The sequence below is a fragment of the Chanos chanos genome, chromosome 6, assembly GCF_902362185.1.
Source record: "Chanos chanos chromosome 6, fChaCha1.1, whole genome shotgun sequence".
Lineage (NCBI taxonomy): Eukaryota > Metazoa > Chordata > Actinopteri > Gonorynchiformes > Chanidae > Chanos > Chanos chanos.
In genome coordinates this window covers 35,469,483-35,484,551 of record NC_044500.1, presented here as the reverse complement: position 1 = coordinate 35,484,551, position 15,069 = coordinate 35,469,483, and the positions used below count along the sequence as shown (strand labels likewise).

The following is a 15,069-nucleotide window of genomic DNA, read 5'->3' as shown; positions in this document are numbered from 1 at the left end:
TTTCAACTGCTTTAATGAATGTTGACCGTGGGTACGCTCACAGAGGACCGTCTCAGGTTGTTTTTCTATTCGAATATAGCAGACATGGGCCGAAGAGAGATGCGGCTGCATCTGGATTTCTTTTTCCACCAATGACAGAACAGTGCGCATGATGCGCGCGGCAACTGTGAACACAAAACGCTGAGAGTTCGTTTTTTCTTAAGGGGCGTATTTTTCTTGCCAATTTAATTGCAACCTCACATTCAGTGCACGTAAGTACTGTGCATTAATATTAAATACTGGTTTGAAAGGAATCAAAATACTGTCATACGAATATTAGCGCACAAATGACCCAGGAGGACTGTTTTGGAACGTTTGTGCTGGAAGTCACATCAATGGAGGTAGAGGAAGCTAGCTAGCCTCAGAAGAGGACGCTGTCGCCCCAAAGAATGGCCGGCATTCGTGGTCGAACGAAGTGATCATATTACATCGTAAGTGTCCGCGTTTGTCGTGTATCACTTATTCAGTCAATATTTTTACATCAGAGAGCCCGCTCTAGAGTCCAGTCTGCGTGTAACTGCTGAATATGGCTCCTATATTCATACCGCCCATGACAGACAGCCTTATCAGCCTGTATAGTGCCTTGTTAGCAAGTAGCCGTGTTTGGTCTGCCTGTCTCTGGTTCGCAGCTCACGTTAAACGACTGGGTTGAATAAACAAATGCTGTCGCCTGTGGGGCGGTATATGCATTGTTTGTCCAAATTTGCGAGAATGAGATTTAAGATCACTGGGACAATTCTGAGCTAAGAGACAAGGCGGAAGGTCGGTTCTATATAGTGAGCCGCTAAAATGGCTGACATCTAGCTAGCCTCCTAGCTGCTCGATTGGAATCTAACACCCTGCAACCAAACTTTGTGAGCTGTTGGCTAGAAACAGGACTGCTCTGGCTAATGATTGGATTAGATGAGTCGTATGCATTATCCGACCGCTGATTGGTTGCTTAGAATTGAGAACTGAAAATTCTGGGCATATATGTGTCACTAGAATAACTTGCGGCAAAAGCAAAACACACCTTCTGCATGTAGAGTATGTGTTGTGTTGACAGAGTAATCACATAGATAGTTCTAAGATTTAATGGTGGATTTAAATATTTTAAAGAATGCGGTTTTTTTTTTTTTTTGAACAAGTCAACAGATAGAATCAAAGCAGTCATATGTGTACCCTACAAATCAACGTTGTTGCAGAAACCTGACAATGACAATATAGACATTTTCTTTCGTCTTTTGTCGGCCTTTGGTACAAATCGTGCTTGTCACCTGTGTTATGACTTATATTCTAAAACTATTTTAGCCTTTTAACAAAAATATTTTATTTTTAAGGACAGAGCTCTCCAATGAGGAAGTTAAGGAGAAGAGGTTACCAGCCTAGAGGAGGTGGATTTGGGAGAGGAAGGGGGAGACGCAGAGTTAGAGGTGAACACCCAGGCTCTACAGATTCAGACAGCCTTCTGCGATCCTCCTCACCATGTAGACTGAACTTCTCTGTGACAAGAGAAACACTGACATATGCACAGGCTCAGAAGATGGTGGAGGTAGAACTGGAAGGAAGACTGCACCGAATTAATATCTTTGACCCTCTCACAATCGTCACTGAAGATGAAATGTTGGCCCAGGACCTTGCAGAATGTAACAGTAACAAGGAGAACAGTGAGGAAACGCTGCGCAAATCCAGACAAGGACGTAAACTTTCTACTACAAAAGGCAGAAGGAAAGATGGAAAACATTCAGTCGCCCAGAGTCAGCGATCCCGCGTCCGTCACAACACACACAGGGGAAACATCCGACACCCCCATCCTCAAAGCCCTCTACCTAAGCCCTCCTTTCGTGTGCTGGACTCCTTTACTCCCACAGAGGCTCCTCCTCTCCCGGTGGCGTATTACCGTTACATGGAGAAGTCAGGAGACGAGCTCGACACAGAGGCAGAGTATGACATGGATGAAGAGGACATGGCCTGGTTAGAAATGGTGAACCAAAAACGCGTGTCAGACGGACACGCCTCCGTCTCCCCGGACACGTTCGAGTTGCTTATTGACAGGCTCGAGAGGGAGTCCATCCTGGAGTCCCGCAGCCAGGCCTTGTCCCAGAGCACCGTGGACGAGGATGCTTTCTGCTGCGTCTGCCTGGACGACGAGTGTCTCAACAGCAACGTCATCTTGTTTTGCGACATCTGCAATCTGGCTGTGCACCAGGAGTGTTACGGTGTGCCTTACATCCCCGAAGGCCAGTGGTTATGCCGCCGCTGTCTCCAGTCGCCGTCGCGCCCTGTGGATTGTGTGCTCTGCCCCAATAGGGGAGGAGCATTCAAACAAACGAGCGATGGACGATGGGCCCATGTGGTCTGTGCCATATGGATCCCTGAAGTGTGTTTTGCCAATACTGTTTTCCTGGAACCTGTAGAGGGAGTGAATAGCATTCCTCCTGCAAGGTGGAAGCTCACCTGCTATCTGTGTAAACAGAGAGGTCGAGGAGCATCCATTCAGTGCCACAAAGCAAACTGTTACAGAGCTTTTCACGTCACGTGCGCACAGAGAGCGGGCCTCTTTATGAAAATCGACCCCGTCCGAGAGACGGGAACGAACGGCACTACCTTTACCGTGAAAAAGACGGCTTACTGCGAGAATCACTCTCCGTCTGGGACTAGGGGAACAGACGAGCAGAACGGCCAGGGGAGGCTGGTCGGGAGCAGGAGCAGCAGGGGGCAAAAGTCATATACTCCAGCTCCTCCAATACAACAACAGCGTGGTAACAAAAAAGGGTCAACACCACAAAAAAAGAAAACAAGAAAGAGCGCAGACGGGGTGACGCGTCGGTCAGGCATGCCTGTGCTCCTGGTACCACAGATTCCCTCTTACAGGTTTGATTTGATGTGCTTCCTGAACTTACTGTGTTTGATATGTTAGACCTGCATGGTCACATGGAATAAAAATTCTGTTGGATATTCATCCTGCTAAAGATTCATTCATGAAATGTTTGGTAGTATTTTTTTTCCATGCAGTGTCTTAAATGCATACTTGGTTGGAAAGGGAATAGTATAAACAATTGGACTATGTCATATGTGAACAGGCTTAACAAGATCTGCACTGGAGTAGCAGTTCAGAGAAAGAATCAGTTCATGCAGAGGCTGCATAATTACTGGCTGCTGAAACGTCATTCTCGCAATGGTGTACCACTCATTCGCCGACTCCATTCCCACCTACAGACTCAAAAGACTGCTGAACAGGTTAGTGGGCCTTTTAGACATTAAATAATAGGCTTTTATTAAGGGAGGGAAGATGATAAAGTCGGTGTGTGATTATGTTAAGAAAATGAATGTTTGTGAGCGTGACATGTTGTCGGGTGTTTGTGTTATGGGGACTGCAGCGGGAACCAGATGCGAAGTTGGTAGCTGTGAGGGAGGAACTGAAGTACTGGCAGAAGCTTCGTCAGGACCTTGAGAAAGCCCGGCTATTGATAGAGCTCATCCGAAAGAGAGAGAGACTCAAAAGAGAACAGGTATATGAAAGAACCCATGATAATAGGTTTATATTATCATTATGTTATATATATGTCATATGTAAAGTATCTCTCTGTAAATATAAAACACTGTTACATTGTCTATGAATCTATATCATGGACACAAGTACAAATTTTCTCTTTCTCTCTCTCTCTCTCTTGTCATTGTCCTCTTACCTGTTAGATGAAGCTTCACCAGACGGTCTTGGAGCTGCAGCTGACTCCGTCCCTAGTCCTGCTCCGCTCCACACTGGACCAGCTGCAGGAGAAAGACTCTGCCCACATATTCACCACACCTGTCAATCTAAAGGAGGTAAACAGATGACAGATTGGGAATTCAAGGGTTGTTGCTTAAAGCCTGTGTTACCCCCTTTAGCCATTCAGTCATTTCTGCATTTCTCCCAATGCGTTCAGGTGCCAGATTATCTGGAGTTCGTCTCTGAGCCAATGGACTTCTCCACTATGCGTGCTAAACTGGAGGCCCATAAGTATCGTTCGGTAGCTGACTTGGAGGTGGACTTCAATCTCATGGTTTCAAACTGTCTCAAATATAACTCCAGTGACACTGTCTTCCATCGGGCTGCCATGCAGCTGCGGGAAGTGGGAGGTGCCATTCTGAGGCATGCCCGCCGCCAGGCTCTCAGCACAGGCCTCGATCTCAGCACGGGCATGCATCTTCCAGACACGCCCAACAAACACAACCCCAATCATTCTCACTGGGATGAGGGTTAGTAGACGGGGAAAGGAGTGGTTAATTGGTTTTTTAAATGACATGATCTTTGTCTCTTCCCGTTATCTCTCTTTTCATTCATCTCTCTTCACTATCTTTTTTTGACTTTTTAGTGGACATGCTCTTGGACCCAGAGAACAGGGCACATATGTCATTAGAAGATCAGCTGAAAGACCTGTTAGACAAGCTGGACATGGTGAACTCTACGCGAAACAGCAGCGGTCATACCAAACGTATACGACTACTGCGCAGAGAGATCAACAGCATCCGTCACAAACTCAGCCGGCAGCGCCGTAATTCACGACGGCTCAACGGTAGCATAAAAGAGGAAGAGGATGGTGAGGAAGAAGGAGACGAAGACAAAACCAATTATTCAATTGGTCCATCCACCACCATTCAAGGCACTGAGCATTTATTTCCTGTTTTGAGAACAGATCATTTTTAACTCACCTACAGTTATAATTATTAGTTTACTTCATAGACGATTAGTGTAAGTGTAAAGAATTTTGATGAAATGAGTCAAATGGACATTTAAATGGATAATACTAAGAACGTTGTTTTTAATCTCATCCCTGCAGACACCAAGAAATCAACCTCTCCAAAGACACAAGATTCGACATGCCCAGCTTCATCGCCGCTACCTGGAGATGCTCCACCAAACCCACCTACATTTGGCTTAGAGGCAGGAGGGACAACAACGCCACGACGATCAAACACACGCCAGAGATCAGGGGGAAGAGGGAAAGGGAGAGGGAGAGGAAAGGGTATGGGTGAAGAAAACACGGGAATCGTCATGGCCGATGAGACCCTGCACTCAGAGGTAGACAACACTCAGATTTCAGGTTCACAAGAAGAGGCCATCACTGAGGTTGTATCGATGGAGACCTCAGTCTCTCCAGCGTTAGGTGTGGGTCGTCGCACATCTGTCCTTTTCAAAAAGGCTAAAAATGGAGCCAGGCCGACAAAAGATGTGACAGTTTTACCTCAAAGTGGAATCATTAAAGATAAACGCGACACGCTTTTACCTGATCAGGTGACTGTGGGAGATTCCTCGGCAGGAGTTCCTACACGAAGATCATCCTCTCCTTCCACCCAACACACGCCGACAAACACTGAAAGTGAAGGAGACAAATCTCATGCCCCTTCAAAACAGAGCAGTAAAAAGATATCACATCTTTCAAAACACTTATTCGATTACATCCACTGAAAGACGAGGACTCAATGCTGAGTCGAGAAACGTTAAGTTCAAAGTTCTTTGGTTTTCCATACCTTTTAAGGCTTATATCTTTCTGCTGATTTTCAGGCTTGACGAATGGGTTCAAGAAGCACAAAGATAGCTCACCAGATTCAGATAATAGCTCTCACGCTGACCAAAACGACAGGTAAGGACCCCACTGTTATGTCACCCCCTTTATGTTATGCACCTCATCACAGACAAAGATGATTTTATCCTTCAAATAATGCGTTTCAGCCCTTCACCGCCCAAACGCAGCCGTGGCAAGCCAGCCCTTAACAAAGTCACGACAGAGGAGGGTGATGTTGGAGGAGCCGACCCAGGTGGGAAACATGAAAATACTGGAACGCTAAAGATACTGAAGTGTCTTTATAGAATAGTAAATTGTAGACGGGGTTTTTTTATCAATGAATCTAGGCCTGAGTGTTCTGATGGAGTCTCAGAATGAAGATGAGTTAGCGCCTTTAAGCTTGGTCTGGGCTAAATGCCGTGGCTATCCTTCATACCCTGCAATGGTGAGGAATGACATCATACCGTGATACCACACATCATACCATGATACCGCATTTTCACTTTGAGTCAGAGTCTTTGTTTTGGAGTGACCAAGCCTGTTCACATGTGAACGTTTAACTGTTTTGTACAGATAGTAGATCCAGATATGCCCCAGGAGGGGCTCTTCCATAATGGTGTTCCTATACCAGTGCCCCCCAGGGATGTGCTTAAACTAGGTGAACAAAGACAGGAGGAGACGAAGGAGAAGCTTTTCCTTGTGTTGTTTTTTGACACGAAGAGAACTTGGTAAGGGCGACATTTTAAAATGGTAGATGTCATGGGAATCAATCAGATCTGTGATTTATCGTAACTGCTTCCTCATACTTTGCATCTCTCTCTGCTTGTGTTTTACAGGCAGTGGTTACCACGTAACAAGCTTCATCTTTTGGGAATGGATGATGCTGTGGACAAACTTCGTTTGATGGAAGGCAAGAAACCTAACGTCCGCAAGTCTGTGCATATGGCGTACGACCGAGCGATAACACATTTGAGACACGTGAGGAGCAATGTCAACTTTAGTCCGACAGATTACATGTAAACCTGTCTGATATCCAAGAAAAAAGACTGACTGCACAGTAAGAAAGGTCTTCTCACACTAAGAGACATAACCTCAGTATTGTGTGTAGAATACAGGACTAAGACATGAACGTTGCACATCAAAATGACATAACAACATTCAGAAAATGTTGTATTAACCATTCAGCGTGAGTAGTGAACACAGATAGCAGAAGACGACTGCAAAACATTTAATAAACCACTGCTAATAAGTAAATGTTCGTATATTAGTCTGTATATATTAAGTATGGTTGCAGTTTCTTCGTATTATTTTATCCCCCTTTCAAGTCAAGTCACAGTATGGAAGACATGTACATATGTATTAGTTTCTTAGAAATGAGGAGCTTATTTCAATGTATAGATTGCACTGCTCACTAAAACAGAGTTAACCCTTAGTGCTTATGGGCTTCACAATATGTTCCTGCTCTTCTTTGTTTTGTTTTGTTGGTTTTTTTTCCATTTTATCTGAAACAAATTGCAAACTACTGAGCTTTTAGGACACAAAGGCAACAAAAGTGACTTTAGCATGTCCTGCAAGAAATAAGCTTTTTGACTTCTGCTGTCTCACACATTAATGGCACTTTCTGACTTTTCTCTCTTTTTTTTTTTTTTTTTTTAATCCATGTTTGATTAAGTTTTGTTCCTGTAGGAACTGAACGCTGTGGATGAGCTTTTTTCATTTTGCTAACAGTATGTGTAGATGTACATATAAATGCATGTATGTAGAAAAATATGCACATGTATATGTGTTTTTAAAAACTAAAATGTAAATTAAGTATTGCAAAGATTTGTACATTTTCATTTTAATTTATACTGTGTGATCACTGAAAGTTATTTAATGGTTATTTAATAGTAATTAAGGATTTGATGTAAGAATGCTTATTAGCTTGGTAATGTTCTTAAAATATTGTAGCATTTATGAGATTGTTCTCTTGCGGTTTACAGTGAGAATCAAAACTATGTGGAAAATGTTACAAACCTCTTAGATAATGCATACAAGTGAAGGAGAATAAAATGTTTTAAACCTGTGTAAATGTGCCAAAACAGAGTCCATTGCATCTGAAATTTGTGGCCATGTGAGGTTAGGGGTGAGTTTTAATATTCTCTGAATAGAACGCAGTCATTTTGTAAGGTATACTTTACTTTTATCAGCCTTTTAATCACTAAAATACTGGGGAGGGGGGGGTATTTCATTCTTTTTTTGGTGGAGTGAGTCCATTTGGCTACTCATGATGAAAAGAAAGGACAAAAATAGAAATGACATCATTGATTGCTGTGGGGATTTGTCCATTACAGACCACTATTCTTTAAATAACTAACACAACTGATTCAGGCAACCTAAGAAATTTATTACAGCACCAAAGTTTCAGATAGTAGTCCTCTGAATAAAAATGCTTCCAACAGACCTTTTTTTTTTTGTTTGTTTTGTTTTGTTTTTCAGAAAACAAGTGAAAATTTCCACCCTGATAGCTTACATCCATGTCACAAGAGAATCCGTTGAGTCCATTTCTCCAAACAGTGGTTTCAACCAAATTAGTACAGTCCATAGAAGTCCATTATAGCAGTCCATACATACACCAGAATATCAGCCTGAGGTTTGATAACCTCCATTGTTTTATTATGGCTGGAAGTGGCCATTGAAAACTGAGATGAAATCAAGTACAAAGTTTTCCAACTTAGAATATTTTGCAAGTCATCAGAAATGACAGTCAGTTGCTGACATTATTTTAGAAACTGTATCTCACTGAACATAAACATCAACATCTGAGAATGTTTTAAGTTCACACATGCATGTTTGGAAAAAAAAATCAATTTAATAATTCTGTAACCAAACAAAAATGACTTGAACTCAAGTAAACACCTCCCACACAAAAGGTGATCATGAAGTGTAACTTGTTTCAAACTGACATGGACCCATACAGCAGGCTACGTTAAAAAACAAAAGTGTACATATGCAGATTGACCTTGAATGGCTAATTATTTTAAGATGCTAGATTCTTTGGTTTGTGAGACGGGCTACCGAATATGATTAAGAGAATAAAATGTCAAACAATGATACACTAAGATGGTCAAGTTCACTAAGAACACTCCCTTACTCAGGAGAAAACAGACTGATCAGTTCAGTAACCCCATAAAATGATGAATCATGCAAAGCAAAATGACACTTGCAGCAGAGAAAGATTCATAATTTATGGAGCCATGGATTAAGACAATGCTGTTGTCTGAACGACGGTGAAATTGGTGAAAGGAACCTACAAAGGAAGTTATAAAAGTTGTAGGTGCTCTTCGATAACACACCTGAGAGCGCTTGAGAAATGATAACTGTATCAAAGCTGGCATCATTTATAACAACCGAATGGATTACAAGCTACATCACTGTTGAACTCAGAGTTAAACTTTTGCTCTTAACTTAGCTTTTAAGTTACTGAAAATAGGTCATATAACCAACTCCTTATGTATATAATACAATAAAATCACATAAAAATCAGTCCAGGAGATTTTTTTTTTTTTACTTAAATAGTTAATTCCTTAACAAGCCCTCAAAGAAGGCCTTTTCAATTATCAGTGCCCATTGCGAACTCCTCCACGCTAACACATTGCGTACATGAGACCTTCAGGATATTCCTCCACAAACTGTTCCGATAAAATTTAGTTTAAGGGTCAAGACATTGGTTTGGTGAGCATGCAGCTAATGCTCAGACAACATTAAGGGACTTCAAAATGGAGTCCTATACATGACAAAACTATAACAGAGGCAGAACACCATTATCTGTACTGTCAGTATGGTCGGCCCCACCCTTTCCTCCACGAGAGCTTTTGCTAGGGTTGGGTGTGGTGGAATACTTCGGAGGGTAGCGAATAAACAGCCGGTCTTCCTCCTTCTTAATCCACCGCAGCAGTTTGGTTATAGCGTTGATGGCGCTGGCCTTTGTAACGAGGGGACTGAAGCAGGTGTACAACTCAAACTTGCTTGTCACCTGTGGCAGAGCAATAAGAATTCAATACAGGTTAGGAAACTAATGAAAGTCACATAATGTACACAAAGGTGGCGAACGTGAGTGCGATGAACATCTCGGTTTCAGTTTATCCGTATTTTCTGAATGACCAGTTGCGCTCAGAGTCAAAGACATGAGGGCTGATTTTAAAGTCCTCCTATTAACATTTAAAATTCTCCATGGGCTTGCACCGGCCTATCTTTCTGATTTAATTACACTCTACGCCCCCCCCCCGCACCCTGCGCTCTCAGGCTGCTAAATTATTAGTTGTTCCAAAAGTTAAAAAGAAGTCTGCTGGCCATCGCGCCTTTGCCTACCGCGCACCCTTTCTCTGGAACAGCCTACCTATAGATATTAAAGAGGCAAACTGTCTTGCTACCTTTAAAACCAAACTTAAGACTCATTTATTCTCCGTGTCGTATGATAGCTTAGTCTCAAACTAATCTTCCGGTATAGCTCAGTCTCTGCTGTAGTCTCTCCTGGCATAGTTTAGCTTAGTAGCTGCCGGCTTAGATACCTCTCATCTTCTCTCTCTCCTCCCTCTCCTCTCCTCTGCTCTTATCTTAACCTGATCAGTTGCTGTCATTAACCTGCTCTCTTCTCTTTGTGTGAGTGGTCGATGTCTGCGCCTGCTTCCTGGATGTGGCACCTTCCCCTGACCGGCTGAATGACTTTGTGCCCTGCTGTCCCTGGCCCTGCTCCCCCACGTGGCCCTGCTCCTCCTGCGCCCTCCTCAGCTACTACTCTTGCAACTTTCAATACAAAATTATCTATAAAATTACTTTTCTTATTTCATCTGTTAAGTGCCGCTACTCCAATTGCTCTCCTTCCCTCCCTCATCTCCTGCATGGCTGTGGCTCATCTGTTTGAGCATGAGTGTCTGGTGTGGATGTGGCTACTTTCTCTTAGGTGTCCCCCCCCCTTCCATGCCATCCCTCTTCACCGTCATCCCGATGGCTGCTGCGGCTTCGTGTCCTCCTGCGCTGCTACAGCTGTGCCGTCCACCCCAACTGAGCCCCATGCTGTTGTGTCATTCCTCATACTACCTACCAGTTGTGTTCTCATTTATTATCACTCTGTTGTTTTGTAAATTGCCCTCTGGGCTGGCACCTACTGCACGCCTGGCTGGCCTAGAAGGGGTCTCCTCTCTTTGTGGTCCTTCTCAAGATTTCTCCTATTTTTCCCTAACGTCTGGGTTTTTTGAGGAGTTTTTTCTTGCCCGCTATGAGGATCAAGTCAGGGGGTGCCACCCTGCTCTGTTTTGTTGTAATCCTGTGGGCATGTAAAGCCCTTTGAGACTGTAAACAGTGATATTGGGCTCTAAATAAACTTAAACTTGAAACTTGAACTTGAAGACATACCCAGGCCAGCAGAGTCTCTCGCTCGGCCACGTGGTAGATGAGTTTGAGGGGCCGCGAGGAGCTGTGGATGCGGCTGTGCATGTCTCTGTAAAGATCCAGTAACCTCATCTTCTCCTCCTCACTGCAGTAGGGTGCCTCCATCTCCGGACTGCGACACAACCGCAGCAGACACAAGATGAGAAACAGAGAAAAATACAAACAAATTATACACTCCTCTATCAATGAAGGTGATCTACACCTTCTCAAAGAACAGCAGAAGTTGGTTAAGTAGGATTTACTTGAGGTATGCGTAAAAAGAAAATATAACTCATGGTGAAATCTAAAGACAGGCCAAATGCTTCCAGTGAGATGTGGTCTCTTGCCATCTTTCCTCTTCATCCAATAATAGGTTACACTGACAAATCATGTGCTTCCAATTTTTCCAGTTCTACTGTATAATTAATTTGGGAGACATGTGATCTCTGTGGTATAAACAAAGCACGCGCTTTGCTGTTTCTCAGGCAGTTCATGTAAAATACGTCATTCATATAGAACTTCAGCTTAAATAGAGATAAAATAAGCACAAATACACAAAAAAGAAAGAAACCAAAACATATAAACGAATAAAAGGGCTTCTGAAACATCAAGACAGAACTAACATGATATGCCCAAGCAGACAACTGCCATTTCAGTCAGAATCTACTGCTACCTTCGACATTTTCTCTCAGATGTATCATACTTGAACCATTTCACTAATTGAAATGAACAGGCTGTAAATAAATGTTCTATGATACCCATTAAAATAGAGAGCATCAAATATGAGCACATGCAAAGTGAACTGAACTCACCTGGTGAACTGTGTTAGCTGGCGGTAGTTGTCTGGCACATCAAAAGGTTTGTACATGAAGTGTCTCAGGTCGGACACGCCCACCTGACTGACGCTGTACGACTGAGCTTTTGCTATGGCAGTCAGGGAGTTCTGCGACTGCATCGCCTCCTCAATCTTTCTTTTGCACTCAGCTACAGCATAAAAAGCCTCTTTGTCTGTAGAAAGCAGCAGCAGACAGACAGTGCACTCAGGGGGGTCCAGGTAAGAGATGTAGGCATAAAAGTAGCAGTCAGGATTAAAGTTGGGGAGGCAGATGGGTGTCCAAATCTCCCCGGCCTGAAAGGCGGAGGAGGCTCCTATGAGGTTGAGCAGAAGGTGGAGGTCCGAAGGATCTAGCCTGGCATCGTCAATCACCATCTTCTCCTGCACGATGGTGAGCAGCTGGTTCTTGGCGATGAGGATGGAGAAGACCAGATTGGGAGTGATGGCCTTCTGTAGGATCTGACTGAGGGAGTCCCTTAAAGAGGAGGCAAGAGGCAGGCAGTGCACAGCAGAGAGCAGGAAGCTTGGATCCGAGTCCACAAGGTTAAGCAGGCCATCCAGGATCTTCTCGGAACCAGCCAGTAAACGTCGCAAGTCGTAATTCTTCTTATGCTCGAAGATGCGAGCGATGCTGGCTTGCGTGAGCATGCTGACTATCTGATTGTAGACATACAGCAGCTCAGTCCGCAGCTGCTGCTCAGACTGCCGGCTGCTGGACACAGACACCAGTACCAGGGGACCTCGCTGCATGAACACAACAGTGTGCTCATCTGAGGTACGACAGAGGAGTGAAGAGCACAACACAGTAAGGCTGATAATTAGTAATGGACAAAATAAAAAATACTGACTATGTGAGTACTGACATGAGCCAGCTGACTGAGCACTGGAGGCAACTGAGGCTATCTGTGTGAAATATAGCGACCTATAAAATGAACGTGCTGATGAAACAGTTCCACACAGTCCATATTAATAGCTGTAGCATTTCACAATTTATCTCTATAAGTAGCAAAATGATCTGTTAAAGAGAACAGAAATAGTAGCAAAAGGTAAGTCCGGTCTAAAAGTACTTAGCACTGGAGTGCACAGATATCTTACCTGAGTAAACAGAGCGAATGATGTTGTCGCCACTCTGGACAAACGAGACAAGGGCCATCATGACACCCATGGTAGAGGACAAGGCCTCCTCGCTACCGTAGCGGGAGTAAATGGGCTTACCGGCCTCACTCAGGACAAACACATGTTTCCGATGTTGTCGCCACCTTTCTGTTGTCACATCCTCATCCTGGTGAGCAGGATTTCCCACGGCAGTCCCAGTCTCTAACAGAGGGGATGAGGTTCCCTTGACACCCATGCCCTGTTCTTCCAGCTTCGCCCTAGCTAACATAGTTACAACAAATTCACCTGAGTCATCGTGGATGCTGTCAGTTGTGTCCTCAGAAATACTTAGAGAATGAGCCCCTGCGCTGTCCACACTGGAAAGTGCAGGCAAGTCAACAGTTTCTTCTTCTTTTCTACCGTCAGAGGGTGCCTCTGTTTCCAAATGATTATCAGCTGTAGAGTCCTTTGTCTGTGGCTCTAAAGGCCTTTCTTGGCTCGCTTTCATCCCATTTTCATCCACAAGGGCATCGTCATCCTCTGAGTTTATATGGTTTTCAGATGAGATAGTTCTGGTGAGCTCCTTAGAAACTGCAATTAACAAAAAATATAAATGAGTTGATCCACTGTGACACTGCTAGTTTTGTTCTGTAGTTCAGCAATGTGCAGTTGTGAACAATTACCAGTCTGATCAGTGCATTTCAGTGATGATGGTTCATCAGTCTTCACCTCCTCCCTTATCCCATTCTCTTGATTGCCTCTCTCCATCTCAACATTCCAGGTACTAGAGAGGAAAGAGAATGAAGGCAACTGTGCATCGAGTTTTAACTTAGCACAAGCTAGAACAACGTTACAGAAACAACTGGATTCTGAAAGGGAAATATCACCCCTTCGTTTGTATGAGGTTTCGGAATATGTGTGCGCGAATCCCTAACGTTTCAGATAAACCCGGTAATGTTCGAAGCGACCCAATGATCTGTAAATTGAGAATCAAGAATTTGTAGCTAACGATTTACTTTTGGTCAACTTTCTCAACAGATTGAAACCATGACCACAGCCTAACTTGTTCTTATTAAAATCGACTTTATCTATTTATCTCGTCATACAAAAACGGCGAACCACATCTTGCCTTTTTCCCAGTGTTACATAAATACGACTAGATGGCAAACAGGCAATTTCATTTACTTGAGACAGCAAACTCAAGTCGCAGCACTACTTACTTTAAGTAACAAAACCTACCGTGACTAACAGCTTGCTGGATAAAGCTAGTACAAAATGAAACACACTATTGTCCAAATTAGCTCTGTGCCGATTCTAAGCTAAAGTTAGCTAGCCTCACAAGTGAACAGAATGACTTCAGTTACATATGGTAAAATGACATTGTGGCCGAGCTGTTATTAGCGACTGCAATCTCGCTTCCATGCATGCAAACTGCAAGCGGCGATAAGGACCATGTCAAAATGTTAACTAGTTATCTTGGTTAGCTAAAGCGAGTTTAAATACCAAGAACCTCGACTACAAGCCAGTGACACGGTAGTTTTACTTTGGTGTCGCCTCAGTTGTCCAGCTTGCTTACATAGAATTAGAAGTGAAATGTATGTGCATGGGCATTAAAAATCCGATTAAACTGAAAGTAGCCGAGGAAGTACTTTGTGTTAGTTAGCTATTAGGCTAACACAGCTCATTTATATTATTTATAAAACCTCAAAAAATCGAACATGGGTGGTTAAGCGTTAAGACGGTACAACGGTGATCAATATTATACTTACAGTATAATGTAAAATTATCTGCAAACTACGAAATCAAACATGCTTCATTCATTATAAACTAAACATCGAACCTAGCTTACTAAACTGCCGGTGTACCAAACCCTAACCTACTTCGAAATAAATCCTGTAAAAACAAATACAACCAACCGGAACTATATTGCAATACTAACAATCATTTCCGGCGGCTTGATATCAAAATAAAAGCATTCAAAAGTCGTAAAAAAAATTCAAACTCTCACCATCGTATATTTTTAAACAGTCATTCTCTCGGCATTTTACCCACTACATTGCTAATATTTACTGGACATAAAAATCTAATTCTTAAAAGCAAGTGGATCTTAAAAAAAATAAATAAGTGAATGCTGCATAAAGAAAAACAGCAGAAGAATGAAAGGGT

At 43.1% G+C, this 15,069-nt stretch overlaps 2 protein-coding genes across 2 annotated transcripts; one reads left to right on the top strand and one right to left on the bottom strand.

Annotated features, from left to right (window-relative positions):
• Positions 1–1,372: 1,372 nt before the first annotated feature.
• On the top strand, positions 1,373–6,637 carry brpf3a (bromodomain and PHD finger containing, 3a). Its single transcript, XM_030777085.1, has 12 exons — positions 1,373–2,892; positions 3,102–3,258; positions 3,399–3,530; positions 3,715–3,843; positions 3,945–4,257; positions 4,374–4,640; positions 4,839–5,417; positions 5,564–5,642; positions 5,732–5,842; positions 5,919–6,009; positions 6,138–6,292; positions 6,401–6,637. The coding sequence occupies exons 1-12, from the start codon at positions 1,373–1,375 to the stop codon at positions 6,582–6,584; spliced, it is 3,717 nt and encodes a 1,238-aa protein (XP_030632945.1). The 3' UTR covers positions 6,585–6,637.
• A 2,094-nt stretch (positions 6,638–8,731) lies between these two features.
• On the bottom strand, positions 8,732–14,762 carry mon1bb (MON1 secretory trafficking family member Bb). Its single transcript, XM_030777282.1, has 6 exons — positions 14,673–14,762; positions 13,587–13,687; positions 12,904–13,494; positions 11,786–12,578; positions 10,959–11,106; positions 8,732–9,579 (listed from the first exon to the last, which is right to left on the bottom strand). Exons 2-6 carry the CDS (start codon positions 13,669–13,671, stop codon positions 9,346–9,348), a joined length of 1,851 nt encoding a protein of 616 aa, XP_030633142.1. The 5' UTR covers positions 13,672–13,687; positions 14,673–14,762; the 3' UTR covers positions 8,732–9,345.
• Positions 14,763–15,069: the final 307 nt, after the last annotated feature.

What these genes read in the sequence shown, in the direction of transcription:
- mon1bb (XM_030777282.1), bottom strand. Translation starts at nt 13,671, where the DNA reads ATGGAGAGAGGCAATCAAGAGAATGGGATAAGGGAGGAGGTGAAGACT. An exon ending in CATTCGCTCTGTTTACTCAG is followed by an intron (nt 12,579 to 12,903) that starts GTAAGATATCTG and finishes GTCGTACCTCAG; the next exon opens with ATGAGCACACTGTTGTGTTC. An exon ending in GAGAGACTCTGCTGGCCTGG is followed by an intron (nt 9,580 to 10,958) that starts GTATGTCTTCAA and finishes GCTCTGCCACAG; the next exon opens with GTGACAAGCAAGTTTGAGTT.
- brpf3a (XM_030777085.1), top strand. Translation starts at nt 1,373, where the DNA reads ATGAGGAAGTTAAGGAGAAGAGGTTACCAGCCTAGAGGAGGTGGATTT. An exon ending in CCACAGATTCCCTCTTACAG is followed by an intron (nt 2,893 to 3,101) that starts GTTTGATTTGAT and finishes ATATGTGAACAG; the next exon opens with GCTTAACAAGATCTGCACTG. An exon ending in TCATTCTCACTGGGATGAGG is followed by an intron (nt 4,258 to 4,373) that starts GTTAGTAGACGG and finishes TTGACTTTTTAG; the next exon opens with TGGACATGCTCTTGGACCCA.